The sequence below is a fragment of the Hemiscyllium ocellatum genome, chromosome 47 (assembly GCF_020745735.1).
Source record: "Hemiscyllium ocellatum isolate sHemOce1 chromosome 47, sHemOce1.pat.X.cur, whole genome shotgun sequence".
Classification (NCBI taxonomy): Eukaryota; Metazoa; Chordata; class Chondrichthyes; order Orectolobiformes; family Hemiscylliidae; genus Hemiscyllium; species Hemiscyllium ocellatum.
In genome coordinates, this window is record NC_083447.1 from 21,525,786 (window position 1) to 21,541,944 (window position 16,159).

At 41.6% G+C, this 16,159-nt stretch overlaps 1 long non-coding RNA gene and 2 gene segments (V, D, J or C); 1 reads left to right on the forward strand and 2 right to left on the reverse strand.

The window, feature by feature from the left end:
- Positions 1–795: 795 nt before the first annotated feature.
- LOC132836649 (T cell receptor beta variable 24-1-like) lies at positions 796–2,120 on the reverse strand. The segment is given in 2 exon segments: positions 796–1,157; positions 1,988–2,120. Coding segments are annotated over 2 exon segments (411 nt in total).
- A 4,160-nt stretch (positions 2,121–6,280) lies between these two features.
- The window catches only part of LOC132836557 (uncharacterized), a 33,125-nt gene continuing 23,246 nt past the window's right edge, over positions 6,281–16,159 (reverse strand). For both annotated transcript variants that reach the window (XR_009647376.1, XR_009647375.1), the window contains exons 2-4: positions 13,563–13,628; positions 12,854–13,029; positions 6,281–6,537 (exon numbers count right to left, since the gene is read on the reverse strand). This is a non-coding gene — a long non-coding RNA (uncharacterized LOC132836557). The remainder of the gene's footprint in view (positions 6,538–12,853; positions 13,030–13,562; positions 13,629–16,159) is intronic.
- Positions 9,135–10,251, forward strand: LOC132836555 (T cell receptor beta variable 30-like). The segment is given in 2 exon segments: positions 9,135–9,219; positions 9,773–10,251. Coding segments are annotated over 2 exon segments (351 nt in total).

Sequence of the window (16,159 nt, forward strand, 5' to 3'; positions counted from 1 at the left end):
AAGACCTCTCCTATCTCCTCCGACTCAATACACAATCTCCCACTACTGTCCTTGATCGGACCTACCCTCGTTCTCGTCATTCTCATGTTTCTCACCTGAGCCTGGAGCTTTTGCTTACTAGTCCACCGATATTACAATTAGGTTACTGACATTTCCTGAGCATAACCATGTTTAAATAAGTGAAATCCATTCACATAGTTACAAATCCAATAAAGCTATCTTAAACTTAGAAGGTGCCTATTCGTATATAAAGTTTGGGATATTAACCTTCTTTCATACTGCGACATCGACTGCCCATTGCAGTTTTTTTAATATCTCGAGAACTTGGCCGTGATAGTCTTTTCAAAATCTATTGACTCAATGAGTGAGAAAGAGAATGCAGAATAGATGGTGAAAATATATAAGAGAGGGAGGGGATTTAAGGACCTAAATGAAAGAAGGGAGGCAGAAAAAGTTAAGGGAACATGGGAGAGAACAAGATAGAAAACACAGAAGGTGGTTGAGGCAACAAAACGAGAAAGCAAAATAGAACACACAACTCAAGAGTGGAGAAACCTGTATATCTATACATCTGCTTATAAACGCTTCGTATCTTACTCTACCTGCCTCGTCATCTGCCCCCTCTACTGATATTTCTGCTTCTTCCTTTTTTGCCTCTTTTTCTTCCTGACTCTCTCCGTCTACTGAAACGTCGAATTTCCTGTTCCTTGGATGCTGCCTGACCTGCTGCGCTTTTCCAGCACCACATTTTCAGCTCTCTCCGTCTACTGACCGTTTATCCGCAATTAGATCTAGTTAGGCGACCGTGCAACGGGGTGAGTTTTTGTAGCGCAGTGCAGCGGGAGTGTTCCACTGTGCATCACTGGAGGCGCAGAAATATCGAGCCGTATCGCTGGGCTGCACCATCGCTATCCTTAGATCAAAGGAGCCGCCGGCTGTCCTCTTGGCGTTGAAACGATCTGAGATCTCGTCGGACCTTGTCGGTTCACTTTTCTCAATAGCGTGCAGGATATACTGGAGACCCTCGCCCGGGGACTGTCTGTACCAGTACATGTAACTATCAGTCCCACGTTGGGTGCACGGGATAACCACAGATTCGGCTTTTCTCACGGAGATATGCTCCTGGACCTGCACAATCTTCTGAGACTCTCCGTGTCCTCAAAGCAAAATGAGAATAAAGATTGTTAAATATTTGATTTTCATCGACTTATATTTCACTTCCCACACATTCTCCCATTCTAGGTCAATGAAATAATATCCTGCAAAGTAATTGAGATAAACAGCCAAGCGGACGGGATAGAAGGAGGAAAATAAAGCATTGCTTGTTGAAGCAAATTTGTCCCTGGTGCATCAGGCAGCACGTCTGCAGCACTGAGACACTTCAATATTCAAGCTGCGAGTCACTACAAAGCTGAAACATTATTACATATCACCCTATTAAGATATTAAGGGTACACAAATAAGGCAAATAAATGGGATAAAACTACACTCCATTCGTGACCAGATTGAATGACAGAGCAGGCTTTTGAGGGAGTTGAATGGTTCAGTCTTTTTCTTCAGTTTTTTTCAAACAGACAGACAAGTTCTACCTGAAGACGTCGTTGTTTTGTTACCTCTTTGGTCAAAATCAACACTATAGACTAATGATAGGGGGCAGTTGACTGAGCCAAGTCGGTATTGTAAATGAGACTCAAATGAGAGATACCACTTGATCGTTCAAAATGTAAATGTCCAGTACGCACCTATCTAACACTATTTCTATTTGCTTTTGAATGCATACATCGTGTTTGATGAATAGCCCAGTCACCTTTCCAACATTGTCATCCCTCCTCCTCTTGCCCAGCTTTTTCTGCCTACTTCCTCTCTGCTCCATTCTCCCGTTCTTTTCCCTTCCAATTTTTTAAATTATTTGGTCAGCGAAATTTGCAGCATACTTTCTCTCCAACTCCTCAATAAACCTGTGACATTGCTGTCCTGCATTACTTACTCATCATTAGAAGCAGTTCTGATGTGAAGAACAACAGCCAAGTCCGCATGGTCCGTTACAGAATGTCAGACTGCAGGACACTTAAGATCAATTCGCAGCTCAGAGATGGCACACTGCTGTTTGCGGTCATAGAATTGACTGGTGTAACGAAGAGCAAACAACCTAAGAAGTAACTCACTGGCTACACAAAGCCATAACACTCCCTCTCTGATTGACATCCCAAACGTCATTCTGTTATAATAGCCCCGCCCTCGCACTCACTCAAGGACCAACCTTTCATACATTTAACTTCGCGATGACAGAGTTACTTAAGCTGTGTTTGAGAAGGTCCCCCCCGTTTGCCTTATAACAACCTTCAGAAGCTAAACGGTATTCCTCCTGTATCCATTAACAAGCTCAAAAGAGTCGAAGTAGCCTTTTGCAATTTGTCGCTAAAGTAGCCGAGGATTTGAATGATATATCCCTGTCCATTTATTTGGATTAAATCACCTTTTCGTTATTCAATTACAGTCACAGTTGTTCCATGGAGAGTCCATACGCAGCATCAGTGCATAAATGTACCAAAGTTTCTTCTCTTTAACTCATGTCACTCATTAAAACATAGAACATCGAAATGTGCAGCACAGGAAACGGCCCTTCAGTGCCAAACATGATGCCAAATTTAACAAATCCCTACTTCCTGCCTTTGGTCCATATCCATCCATTCCTTGCATATGTATATGCTTAATTAAACGTCTATTAAATTCCCCTGTCACGTCTACCTCCATCATCGCCTCTGGCAGCGCGTTACATGTTTCTACCGCTCTCTGTGTTAAAAAAAAGAGCCCCTCACATCTCCTTTGGATTTTTCTACCTCTCGCATAAAATATGTAATGCTCCTTAATATTAGATATTTCAACTCTGAGAAAAATATTTTGACCATCAATTCATTACTTTTAAAATAGTGATGGTAAAGGACAGACCAGATCTAAAAGTTGAAGGTTAATTTTGACGGTATTAGACAAGAATTTTCAAAGGCTGATTGAGGGCAAATGTTTGCAGGTAAAGGGACGATTGGAAAATGGGATGCCTCCAAAAATATCCCTGTTAGAGTGAAAGGAAAGGCTGGTAGGTGTAGGAAATGTTAGATGACTAGAAAGATGGAGACTTGTTTAAGAAAAAGAAGGAAGCATATGTCAAGTAATAGACAGGAGAGATCGAGTGAATCCACAAACGAGTAGGAGTATATTTAAGAGGGAAAGCAGGAGGGCAAAAAGGGGACATGAGATAGCTTTGGCAAATAGGGTGAAGGAGAATCTAAAGGATTTTTCTTAATACATTGAGTACAAAAGGATAACTAAGGAGAGAATAGAGCTCCTCAAAGATCAGCAAGGCAGTCTTTGTGTGGAGCAGCAGGAGATGGGGGAGGTACTAAATGAGCATTTTGCATCAGTGTTTACTGTGGAAAAGGACATGGAAGACATAGAATGTCGGGAAATAGATGGTGACATCTTGAAAAATGTCCATTACAAAGAAAGTGGTGCTGGATGTCTTGAAACAGAGAAAAGGACCTGATCAGGTGTACGCTAGAACTCTGAGGGAAGCTAAGGAAGTGATTGCTAGGCCCGTTGCTGGGATATTTGTGCAATTGATAGTCACAGGTGAGATGCCAGAAGACTGGAGGTTGGCTAACGTGGTGTCACTATTTAAGAAAGGTGATAATGACAAGCCAGGAATTATAGACCCGTGAGCCTGACATCGATGGTAGGCAAGTTGTCGAAGGGATTCCTGAGGGACAAGATTTACATGTATTTGGAAAGGGAAGGACTGATTAGGGATGGTCAGCATGGCTTTGTGTGTGGGAAATCATGTTTCACTAACTTGATTGAGTTTTTTGAAGAAATAACAAAGAGGAATGATAAGGGCAGAGGGGTGGACGTGATCTATGTGGACTTCCGTAAGCCTTTGGATAAGGTTCCCCATGGGAGACTGGTAAGCAAGATTAGACCTCATGGAATACAAGGAGCCTTAGCCATTTGGATACAGAACTGGCTCAAAGGTAGAGGGCAGAGGGTGGTGGTGGATGATTGCTTTTCAGATTAGGGGCCTGTGACCATTGGTGTGGCACAAGGATCGGTGCTGGGTCCACTACATTTACTCATTTACACAAATGATTTGGATGTAAACATAAAAGTTGGTTAGTAAGTTTGCAGATGACACCAAAAATTCGAAATGTAGTGGACAGCAAAGAAGGTTATCTCAGAGTACAACGGAATCTTGATCACATGAGTGGAAAGTGAGGACTGCAGATGCTGGAGATTACATGGTATTGATCAGATGATCACATGAACCAATGGGCTGAGAGTGGCAGATGGAGTTTCATTTCGATAAATACCATTTTGGGAAGTAAAACAAATCAAAGCATGACTTATACACTTAATGGTAAGGTCCTAAGGATTGTTGCTGAACAAAGAGTGCAGGTTCATAGTTCCTTGAAAGTAGAGTCGCAGGTAGATAGGATAGTGAAGAAGGCGTTTTGCATGGTTTCCTTTATTGGTCAGAGCATTGAGTATAGGAGTTGGGAGATCATGTTGTGGCTGTGCAGGGCTTTGGTTAGGCTACTTTTGGAATATTGCGTGCAATTTTGGTTTCCTTCCTACTGGAAGGATGTTGTGAAACCTGACAGGGTTCGGAAAAGATTTATGAGGATGTTGCCAGGGTTGGAAGATTTAAGCTACAGGGAGAGGCTGATTGGGTGGAGCTGTTTTCCTTGGAGCGTCAGAGGCTGTGGGGTGACCTTATAGACGTTTATAAAATCATGAGGGGCGTGGATAGGCCAAATAGACAAGGTATTTTCCATGCAATAATGGAGTCCAGAAATGGAAGGCATAGGTTTAGGGTGAGAGAGGAACGATGTCATAGAGACCTAAGGGACAAGCTTTTTATGCAGAGGATGTTGCGTGTATAGAATGAGCTGCCAGAGGAAGTCATGGAGGCTGGCACCATTAGAACACTTTAATGGCATTTGGGTGATCATATGAATAGGAAAGATTTCGAGGGGATTTGGGCTAAGTGCTGGCAAATGGGACGAGGTTCGGTTAGAATAACAGATTGGTATGGATGACTTGGACCGAAGGGTATGTTTCTATGCCATACATCTATATGACTCTGATGATTATACTTATGGACCTTATAATTTTATAGGCTTCTATCAAGACTCCCCTCAGCCTCCGTCACTCCAGAGGAAATAACCCAAGTTTTTCTGGCCTCTCCTTATAGCTCATGCATGCCCTCTAATCCAAGCAACATCCTGGTAAACCTCTTCTGCATCCTCTCCAAAGCTTCAACATCCAAAGATGTGCAGGCCATGCTAAATTGCCCGTAGTGTTAGGTAAGGGATAAATGTAGGGGTATGGGTGGGTTGCGCTTCAGCGGGTCGGTGTGGACTTGTTGGGCCGAAGGGCCTCTTTCCACACTGTAAGTAATCTAATCTAATCTAATCTAATCCTTCCTGTAATGTGGCGACCAGAATTGAATTCAATGTCGTGAAGCCTAATCAAAGTCTTATAAAGTTGTAACATGACATTTTGTCTCATGTACGCAATTCACCAAAGTAAAAACAAGCATGTCATACGCATTCTTTATCGCTCTATCTAGTTGCGTGGTCACTTTCAGGGAGCTATGGACTTGAACCCCAAGATCCTTTTGTACATCAATGCTGTCCAGACTCCTGCCATGAACTCTATACTTTTCCATAGCAATTGATCTCCCAAAGTGCAGCAGCTCACACTTACCTGGATTAAACTCTATTTGCCATTTCTCCACCCAAATCTGCGACTGATCTAAAACCCACTATATCCTTTGACAATTTCTACACTATCCACAACTCCACCGATCTTTGTATCGTCTGCAAACTTACTAACCTATCCACCTACATTTCCATGCAAGTCATTCACTTGTTCTTTCCTAAAATAATCTTAAAATCTTATTATGGTCTTATCTAGATGTACTTCATTCGACTTTTACTTGAATGGAAAGTAAATGTTCACATGGCATCCTTGTCTTTGCTTCACAAAGACTCCCAGCCTCCCAGCTAGAGCTAACAATTCAATTCAGATGGTACACTTGTAAATCCTCTCTCTATATATTTTATATATGTATTATCTGCAAAATAAACCTCAAAATGACAAAACACAACTTGATACCAGGTCTTATATTTGTTTCCTGGCGCTTTTGGAGTTTTATTGAATAGCTCTTTCTCTCAGTCACTGTGAATGCTCCAAACGCAGTCATACACGGGCCGAGTGATTCGCCAACAAGCTGAAGGACGACAGAATGGATTGGTATTTACTTGGTCGCTTCATTGTGAAACCGACCGCCGGCTGATCTGAAATCACGCTTTCTGTGACTACAGAATAAAATAGCAACTGCAGTTCCTTCCTTGGATATTGTCTGTACCAGTTCAGATTGATTATACGGTATTTCCCTCCACAGTGCATTTCGGTTCTAATTTACCCCGAGGAAGTCTGGAGACAGCGGTGGGAGTCTGGAGATTGTTTGCAAGTTCATGTCTGGAAATGAGAGTGAAAGGGTGGAGGTCAGAAAAATGGGAACTTTTGGAACAATTGAAAAAAGTCCGAAAAATAAAGTTATGAGATGTCGATTAGGTAATGTTATTTTTGTAATATATTCCGTACAATGACACATAATCAGAATTAGCAAAGATGACATCATTTTTCGGACTGAGTTATTTTCTCAATCCGTAAGAGGCGAGTGAAGAATTGGATAGTGTGCGAGTGACCAACTGACTCTACTCAAATTATGGGAAGGACATGAAGGAAGTGACGTCGACTGCGTCTGTCTTTTCTCTTGGCGAACCATTTGAATCGAGCTGGGTCTAAGTACAGTTTCAGTCTGACTTGCTCTCTTTTCTCTCTCTCTCATTCTCTGCCACTACTGGTACCGCACAGATATAGCTATCATGCACATCTGAATACCCGTCTCACTTTCTCCATCTCTCAAAAGTTGTTACTTCTTTCGTCCATCAGTCTCCATGCTGCCTCCTATAGTTTATTTTTTGGTTCTGTTCAGAGGTATTTTATTGTCCCTCCATTTCTGACACACTTACATTATTCCACTGCCCCAATCTCTCTGTCGCAGTACAGCGCATTCTCTCTCAAGTTCTCATTAAAGGGAAATTACTGAAAGGTTACCGCGAGTTGACTTGAATGGACCATCAAGTCAGATTTTGGAACGGGAAAATATTTATTAAGACGAACTATTGTTTGGAAGATAAAGCCGTCATTTTAATTAGGCAAGGTAAAAGATGCATTTTTTGCCTGGAGTTCCCTTTCAATAAGGGAAGGAGCGAGAGCAGGAGCATTGATTCTTGTGAAGAGATTAACCACTTGTTTCAAGTTACTAAGTAGAATATTTGAAGTTCAAAAGTTACTGAGGACAACTTGGATACGCCTTTTCTACATTCAACATATGGGGACATAAAATTGTTGTTTCATTTATTCTTGCATGGGCCATGGGTGTTGCCTGTTAAGACAAGCATTTATTGTCCATTGTTGATTATGCTTGAACTGGCATTTCAGAGAGCACGTCAGTCAATCACACTCACATGCAAATCAAAGTAAGGATATCAAATTTCCTTACCTAAATAGAGTTAGTAAACCTGATGTTTTCTTTCACAACAATCCACACTAGTTACTTGGTTTCAATTACTCTAATTTTTAATTCTAGATTTAATTGCATTCAAGTGGAGCCATCTGCCATTGATTCGAACCCATGACCAAGAATATTAGCCTGGGTCTCTCGAACTAGCCTAATGACATAACCACGATGCCACCAACTCTCAATATTTCACAATTTGTTTGAAAAAAAATTAACTAAACACAGCTGCATTCTTAATTATCAAAACGTACATTAAAATTACGCAGTCAAATTTGATGACTTCCTTCTGTTCCAATGTGGCAGTCTATAGGGATTAAATGGTTTCACGCTGCCCGATAGAGGACTTGATGGACACAATAGGCTCAGTCTGTCCGTAATAGCAGGTTCTAATTTGCAAAACGATTTCTGCGTCTTTATACGTAACAGTGTCAAGGGGGAGGGGGGTGGGGAAGGTGGTGAATTGCTTCACCCGTGTTGCTCTGCAAAAGGCTAGAAGAGGCTACAGACGTCTGCTGTTCGCGTGTGACAAAGCAAATTCCAAGCAGTTGTTTGTTCAATATCCCTCGTCCAGTTCTAGACAGAGAGTCTATGACGTGCATGGATAAAACTCAGTCTTTTTAATGATCATATTTTCTGACATTTGCAACCTATAAACTCGATGCCACTTTTTTTTAAGCAGGAGGATAAAAAAGATCAAAACAATGACAAACTTACGTCATTTTTCTAATGTCTATAGGAAGCTGTTATTTGAATTTTAACCCACACAGGTAGTCGCCCAAGGCTGAAATTGAATCATGGTCTCTCGTGCTGTGATATTGCAGTGTTAACTACATTGCCACCGTGCCGCCCTCATGCTCAGTAAACTCCCCATATAGTCTCCAAAATCTCTATACTCAGAGCTGTGGATGAGCTATTCTGTAACAAGTGCATAATGTTCACGTTTTCTTGGAATCTCCATTTCAGAGAGCAATTAATCAACAACATTGGATTGTATCCTGAATCACATAGAGGTCAAATTGTATAAGGATGGACATTAGTGATCCAGATTAGTGTTTATTTTCGACAATCCGGTACTTTCATGCTGATAATACTTTTAGTATTGCAGTTTTGATTCAATTTTCTGCCAATGTGGATAGCTAAATGCATATAACGAGATCATTAGCCTAGAGTTCTATATAACTACTAGAACAGAAACAAAACCAACCGTGCTGGATTCAGACGTAGCACTGGTTTCGTATGACAAAGGCAAAAATGATACAGCGCCAATCGCATATTACATTGGTTACATTCAGCCAAAATCGAACATTTCACCATTGAAATATTGAATGCGTCAGCATAACTGTGTAGCTCCGCCTCGGAAATGGCATACCTCAGGCAAGAACCAATGAACAATGAACCAATTGCTTCCTGTCTCTTGGGTGAAGTACTGTGAGGAGAATATATAAATTTCTCTCAGTGTCTTGAATGTGAGACATTCTACAGTGAAATGGTTTGGTGATTTCATACAATAAGCCCACGCGATTCTGCAAAGATGTTTGTGTCACACCTTTATATTTTAATCCTGGTGTTAACTGGTAAGTAGAGCTGAACTCTGATGTATTTGTGCTCTGTCTTTCATTTCTAGGTTTAAACCGCCTTTCTGGATCCTTCTCACCGTCTAAACGTGTAAATTCTATCTGTCACCGTTTCTGTCGGTCACACTGCCTTCCTCACCACTTCAATTCCTCTTCCTTTCGCCCTCTCCTTACCTCTTCTGTGGTTTTTCTTTAGCTTTGGCTTTATGAATGAGTCCCAAAATGAGTTGCTATACACGAAACGTTAACTCTGTTTTTCGCCTCAGGATCTTGCCATGCCTGCTAATGTTCTTCAGCATTTTCTGCTTTTATTTCAGTTCTGCGGTATTTTGCTTTTGTTTGAGGGTCTCTGCTTCTGTGTTTTCCTCTTTTCGGTTTGCATGGATTCTCTATCGCTTTCTCGACATTGTGCTTCATTCTCTCTAGTGTCTTTGTTTTTCTAGGACCCTCTTTTTATGTATCTGTCACTGATTCTTTCTCTATTGCATTGTACCGCTCTGACCTATTTTGTGCCCTTTCAAAAGTGTCATTCTTTACACTCTCCACTTTATAGATGCGGCGTCAGTGCAGATCCGACAGACTCCCGCTTTTGTATCCCAACGCCCAGGCACTTCAATCAGTATAGAATGCGTTTGCACAGAAGCTACAGCTAGCTCATCCTTCTACTGGTATCGATGGCATCCTGGTGGACAGCCTCAGAACCTTTTTTATTCTTATGCTGGAACAATCACCCCGAACACTGAAGTTGACGGCTTCACCGCCAGGAAATCTGGCAGCACTCACTTCTACCTCGAGTCTTCCAGCCTGGGGGTGAATCACACAGCCGTGTATTACTGCGCCTGGAGTTTACACACTGACTAAGAGAGATGGGGATGTTTAACAAAAACCCTCAGCGGATCCGTATGTGTCAGTCTGCCAGCCTCTCCTTTCTTCTATGTCAATCGAACTATTAACTGATTTGCGTATCAATCTATTCGTTTCTATATCTTTTCCAATTATTTTTGAAAAGTCTTTTCTAAGAAGAGGATTGAGGTGCTGAAAAATCTTCTTTTTATATGTAAATATCTAGAGGCTGAACTGTCATTTTCCTTCTCTTGTAATAACAGATTGGAAGGAGCTGAAAGTCCTCCTCGAACTTCTACATAACATATTCTGCCTCCAAATCCAAAACAAGCCCGTGACACTGGTCCCCCGCTTTATGCACGAAACATTAGCAGGACTTCTGACGTGCAGAACAAGAGCAAAGTCCGTATGGTATGGCAAACAGTGTCTGGCAGAAGGGCATTAAAGCAGCTCACAGACAGTATATAAGTAGGAGGCTGGAAGAACACAACAAGACAGGCAACACAGGGAAGTGAAGATGTCAACATTTCGAGTGTAACCTTTCTTCAGGACTGGGGGTAGTTGTAAGGGAGCTGCGGATAAAGGGAGTGAGAGGCAAGGTGATGACATGGGGATAGGTGATCATAAGTAGAGCGTACCACCTGGTTGGGAGGAATGAATCCGGTTGGTGGCTCGAAGGAAGGGCTGATGAGTGGAATGGAAGGGAGTTGGATGATGGGAAGAAAGGTTATTTGAAATTGGACAACTCAATGTTAAGTCTTCTGGGCTGTATTCTGCCTAGATGGAAGATGAGATGTTGAGTAGATGCCATTCACCAGCGTGGAATTGATGGGTGTAATGGGATGCAGTTCTTAATGAATCATCATGCTCTCACACTGTCTGAATGACAGACCAGACCTTTTCAAGATTCAGGAACATGCTTTTGAAATAGTTTATTCTTCCATTCCCTAACATGCCCCCTCACTCAAGGACCATACTTTTGTGCCTTTACGTACAAAATTAAAGATACCCGGAGTAAAATTGACTTTTGTTTCAGCTATGAACATTTAGCTGGGATCTAATTCAAATGCTGAAAATGTTGCAAGAATTTGAAAAGTAGAGATGGAGAAGTGGCATTCTATGGTGAGACAGTACTTTTCCCTATTGTATAACGAAATGCACGTGACAGTAAATAAATTAAATAACATGTCAGTCTGCAGAACAGGGGCATTAGTATCGGGTTAACAAGTGAGCTGCAGCTTGCAATAAAGGGTGGGGGAACAGTAAAAGTCTCTCACTTGACATGGTGAATAATGAAGATTTGTAGAAGATTCTGATGTGATTAATAAGTATCTATTCACTAGGTATATTAAATGTGACTGAAACAAAATTAGAGTAAAGTCTTCAAGTCCAAATTGGACAGGATTTGATAAAATGTTAGAATAGGATTGAGGAACCGATCCAACTCCTAAACCTATTCAAGTAGCTAGAAAGGCTTAAGTGCCATTCTCCTTCTCTTGTATTACAGATTGGAGGGAGTTGAATGGCGTACTTGAATTTCTATATAATGGGTTCGTGTAGGTCGATACCACCTCTTGTTCCTGTGTTACAAACTAGTGGAAGCAGGATGGGCCTCCTCCTGTATCCCTCGAAGAATGGCTGAATGTCTTTCTGCCATTCCTATGTAACCGACCTCAGGCACGCTTAGCCGATTCTCTCATTTTCCCATGTAGCAATCTTCGCAGCCTGAAAAGGATTTCCTCCAGAACCTGTGTAGCAGGCTCGACAGAAGAGAAATATCCTCGTCCTTTCCCTCGATAACACATCTCAATTACATCCTTCTATCCATTCAGTCTGATTGAACCATCTTTCATGTGCCCTTGCATTTCGCTATGTAGGCCCTGTCACCGTTCATAGAAACCATACAATGCGAAAGGAGGCCGTTCGGCCCATCGAGTCTGCACTGCCCCTCCAAAGAGCATCCCCCCCAACCCCAGCCCCCTAACCTATCAGCATAACGCCACACTTACCATGGACAATAGGATATATCCCTAGACAAGCGGGTCTAAGTGGCTGATCCACTTAGTCTACATATCTTTGGATTGTGGGAGAAAACCGAAGCCCCGGTGGAAACTCACGCAGACTGAGGAGAAGGCGCAAACTCCACACGGTCACCCAAGGTTAAAATCGGACCCGGATCCCTGGCGCTGTGACGCAGATGTGCTCACCACCGCCCATTGATGCCTTTGTCTGTCCCTGTTGTTCATGTAGCGTCAGTGCATAAAACGTCGTTGTGGTTTTTTTTGCAAAAAAACCCTTATAGCATATACAATATTATTATAATTATCTGAAATTATTGTTACGCTTTTATCTACATGCATCTCATTTAACCTTAACTTTTAAAAGGCATCGGCGAGGTTACCCGATGGTCTTTTCTTCACAATGACTCCTAGTCTCCCAATTAGTATTAAGAACTCACTTCAGCTAGCACGCTTGCAAATATCCGTTTCCATTGTATTCAGCACTCCGCACACATTCTGAATCTTTATTTGAACCCGGCTGGTGTATTCATCAAGACCATTTCACTCTGTAAAATAAACCTCAATAAGACAAAGCGCAGCCTGGTTTTGATTCTCACAACTGTTTCCTGAGTTTTTGTTGAGCGGCTCCTTCTTTCTGAGTCACTGTGAATACTCCAAGCGCAGTAATACACGGCCGAGTGATTCACCAACAAGCTGGAGGACTCCAGAGTGAATTTGTATTCACTTGGTCGCTTGGCTGTGAAACCGATAACCGGCTGATCTGAACTCACTCTTTCTGTGGTTAGGGAATAAAACATCAACTGCAGTTCCTTCCCTGGATATTGCCTGTACCAGTACATGGAGATGCTATCGGTGCTCCCCTCCACAGCGCAGTTCAGTTCTAATTTATCCTGAGGATTTCTGCAAACGGCGGAGGGAGTCTGGCGGATAGTCTGCAATTTCACATCTGGAAAAGAGAGCGTGAAAGGGTGAAGGTCAGAGGAGTCATTTGGGCTAATGGAGAGAAATAAACGCGTATTAAAAGAACGGGAAACAGTTATGAAGTGTTGATTATGTCATATTGTTATTGATATATATTCCTTACAATGACACATGATCAGCAATAGTAAAGGATACATCATATAGTATATTGCCTTCTCGATCTATAAAGAGGCAAGAGCAGAATTGGGGGGTACGTGATTAACAATACTTTTAAAGGATTGGAAAGAAGGTTAAGGGAAAAAGGACGTGACGTAACTACACTCGCCCTTCCTCGAATTGAACCAATGTGATCGACCTGACTGTTAATATTTTCCTTTATCTCGCATTTTCATTCTGGGCTGTTCTCTTGTCCTTTCTCTCTTAACAGTACTCCCTCTGCATACGCCGAACCACGCTCCCTGGATTTCCAGCTCAGTGATTTTATCACTCTGCCCCCACGTCCAAATTAACATAACTTGCTAATAAGATGCAACTAAACACATCTATATTCTTACTTACCAAAAAGATACAGTACACTCCCACGTTTGTAATGGCATGGCGGATGAGGTCAGTAACTAAGATGTTCTGGGATAGAAAGAAAGTTATAAAGAAAGATTATTAATGAAAGGATTTGCTTTCAAACTTTTTCCAGAGAAACATTTCCTTCAGCCCTAGCTGATCGCAACACTTCTCTTTTAAGATTGTAAATCCGAGAACACTGCATGAAGTCACACGGGGAACTGAACTACTGTTCCAATTAATTGAGTATTTATGAAGAGAAAAAATGAATTATATTACAATGAATACGCCTCTTCCTTCAATCAAATCAACCCGACTGGACGTTGTCGCTAAACTAGCGATTATAAATGTAATTATTTATCTTTAATCAGCCTTTTTGGACACACCTCCGAGCAAATAGTTCTTGAAGCCAGACATTCTTGCCCAGAGATAAATAATTACCACTGACGCTTTCAGTTACTGTTAAATGTTACACAAAATGATGCCTGTCATCGAAATTGTGCTAGACAATTGAAATCACCACATCTAGATTTTCAATTATCACATTATCTTCACTGAATCCTTAATCAGTTCCCAACAAACCAGATGTCCCTTAGTGGTCACTGAAGGCCTTTTGGTACAAGTGGCATAATTTGCAAAAATTTCCTAGCACGCAGAAATAAGCATATTTTTAGGCACGGGAGGATCAGGGAGAACTAATGACTTTCCCTTGATCGAGAACATTGCACAGGACCCTCACGGTATTGAGACAATTGGTATACCAGGCCACAGAAGTAATCCCTCTCAATAAGCTGAAGTGCGAATATCCACAAGTGTAAAACTAAATGGAACAAAATGTTTCTAACTATATGTCATTAATATTCTTAATTTCTGAAAATCAATTTCTCTGGTGTAGTAAATTCTTAAATGGCTTAGTGGTGTGTGTGAACCAGATACACAAGATTCACCTCCTGTGCCACAAATATGGGTTCAAAGGAGGGATCTTATATTCTTTACAGATGCATTGTAAAAAGAGGTCTAAATCGGCAATTAAATATTCAGAGATATGCGGCTTTTAGAAAGGACAGACAGGAAGAAAAAAAATTATATGGTAGGGTTTTTTTGCATGGATGGAATAATTGCATTAGCAAGAAATCATCATTATGTCGAATCCATACAGGTGAAGTAATAAGAAGAGGACGAAGACGCTTGTTGGTCCTCTTGTAGTGCGGTGGCAGTGCCTTTACTCCTGAACCAAGAGATCTGGGTTCAAGCCCTTCCTTTCAGGAGTTGCGTAATAATATCTCTGAACAGATTGATTAGGCAAATAGGTTAAATAAAAATAATGGAGACAGCGGTAGGAATGCTATTGATCCTATAATAGTAGGCTTACGGTAAACAATATGAAAGATAGAAGAAAGAGAACTCAGTGAAATACATAATTATGCCCCAAATATACATTGTAGAAGAAGAGAGATTAGAGGATTTAAGATACATAGTAGTAATAAACGGCTGGCCTTGTTTAAATGTAACCCAGGACATTAAGATAAGGAATGGAAGATGCTGTGTGGCCACTAGCAGAGATACTTGTATAATCTAAAGCACAGGTGAGGTGCCGGAAGACTGAAGAATGGCTAATGTTGTGTCTTTATTACAAACAGGCTGGAAGAAAGTCCAGGGAATGATGGCCTTGTGAGTCTGACATCAGTGGAGGGTAAGTTGTTGCAGAGGGGATTCTGAAAGGCAAGATCTGCATGCATTTGGAAAGGCAAGGGCTTATTAGGAATAGTCAATATGGCTTTGTGTGTGGGAAATCGAGTCTCACATACTTGATTGAGGATTGTGAGAACAAAATGAGGGCCTTTGACAATGTTCCGCATTGTAGTCTGGTCAGATAAAATTGGATCCAAGGAGAGGTAGCCAATTGGATACAAGTTTCACTGGACAGTAAGAAACAGAGAGTGGTGATTGTTATGGACCAGAACGGATCCCCTCAAAATATGTTAAGGTAACAGCCCAGAGCATAATTTTTCTCATTTCAAAAACAGATAGAACATATAAAAGTACAGCACTGAACAGGCAATTTGGCCCATGATGTTGTGCTGAGGTTTAATCCTAATGTAAAATATAATAACTGAACCCACACACCCCTCAACTCACTGCTATCTATGTGCATGTCCAGCAGTCGTCTAAATGTCTCTAATGATTCTGCTTCCTCCACCACTGCTGGCAATTCATTCCACGCATTCACAACTCTCTGTGTAATGAACCTACCTCTGATGTCTCCTCTATACCTTTCTCCTCATACCTTAAAGCTATGACCCCTTGTACCAGTCAATCCTGCCCTGGGGAAATGTCTCTGGTTATTGACCCTATCGATTCCTATCATTATCTTTTATACTATGTTGTGGTTCTGTTCGCCGAGCTGGGAATTTGTGTTGCAGATGTTTCATCCCCTGTTCTAGGTGATATCCTCAGTTCTTGGGAGCCTCTAGAAGAGTTATAGCTCGGATGCTCATTGTTGTGGTTCTATTCGCCGAGCTGGGAATTTGTGTTGCAGACGTTTCGTCCCCTGCCTAGGTGACATCCTCAGTGCTTGGGAACCTAGACAGGGGATG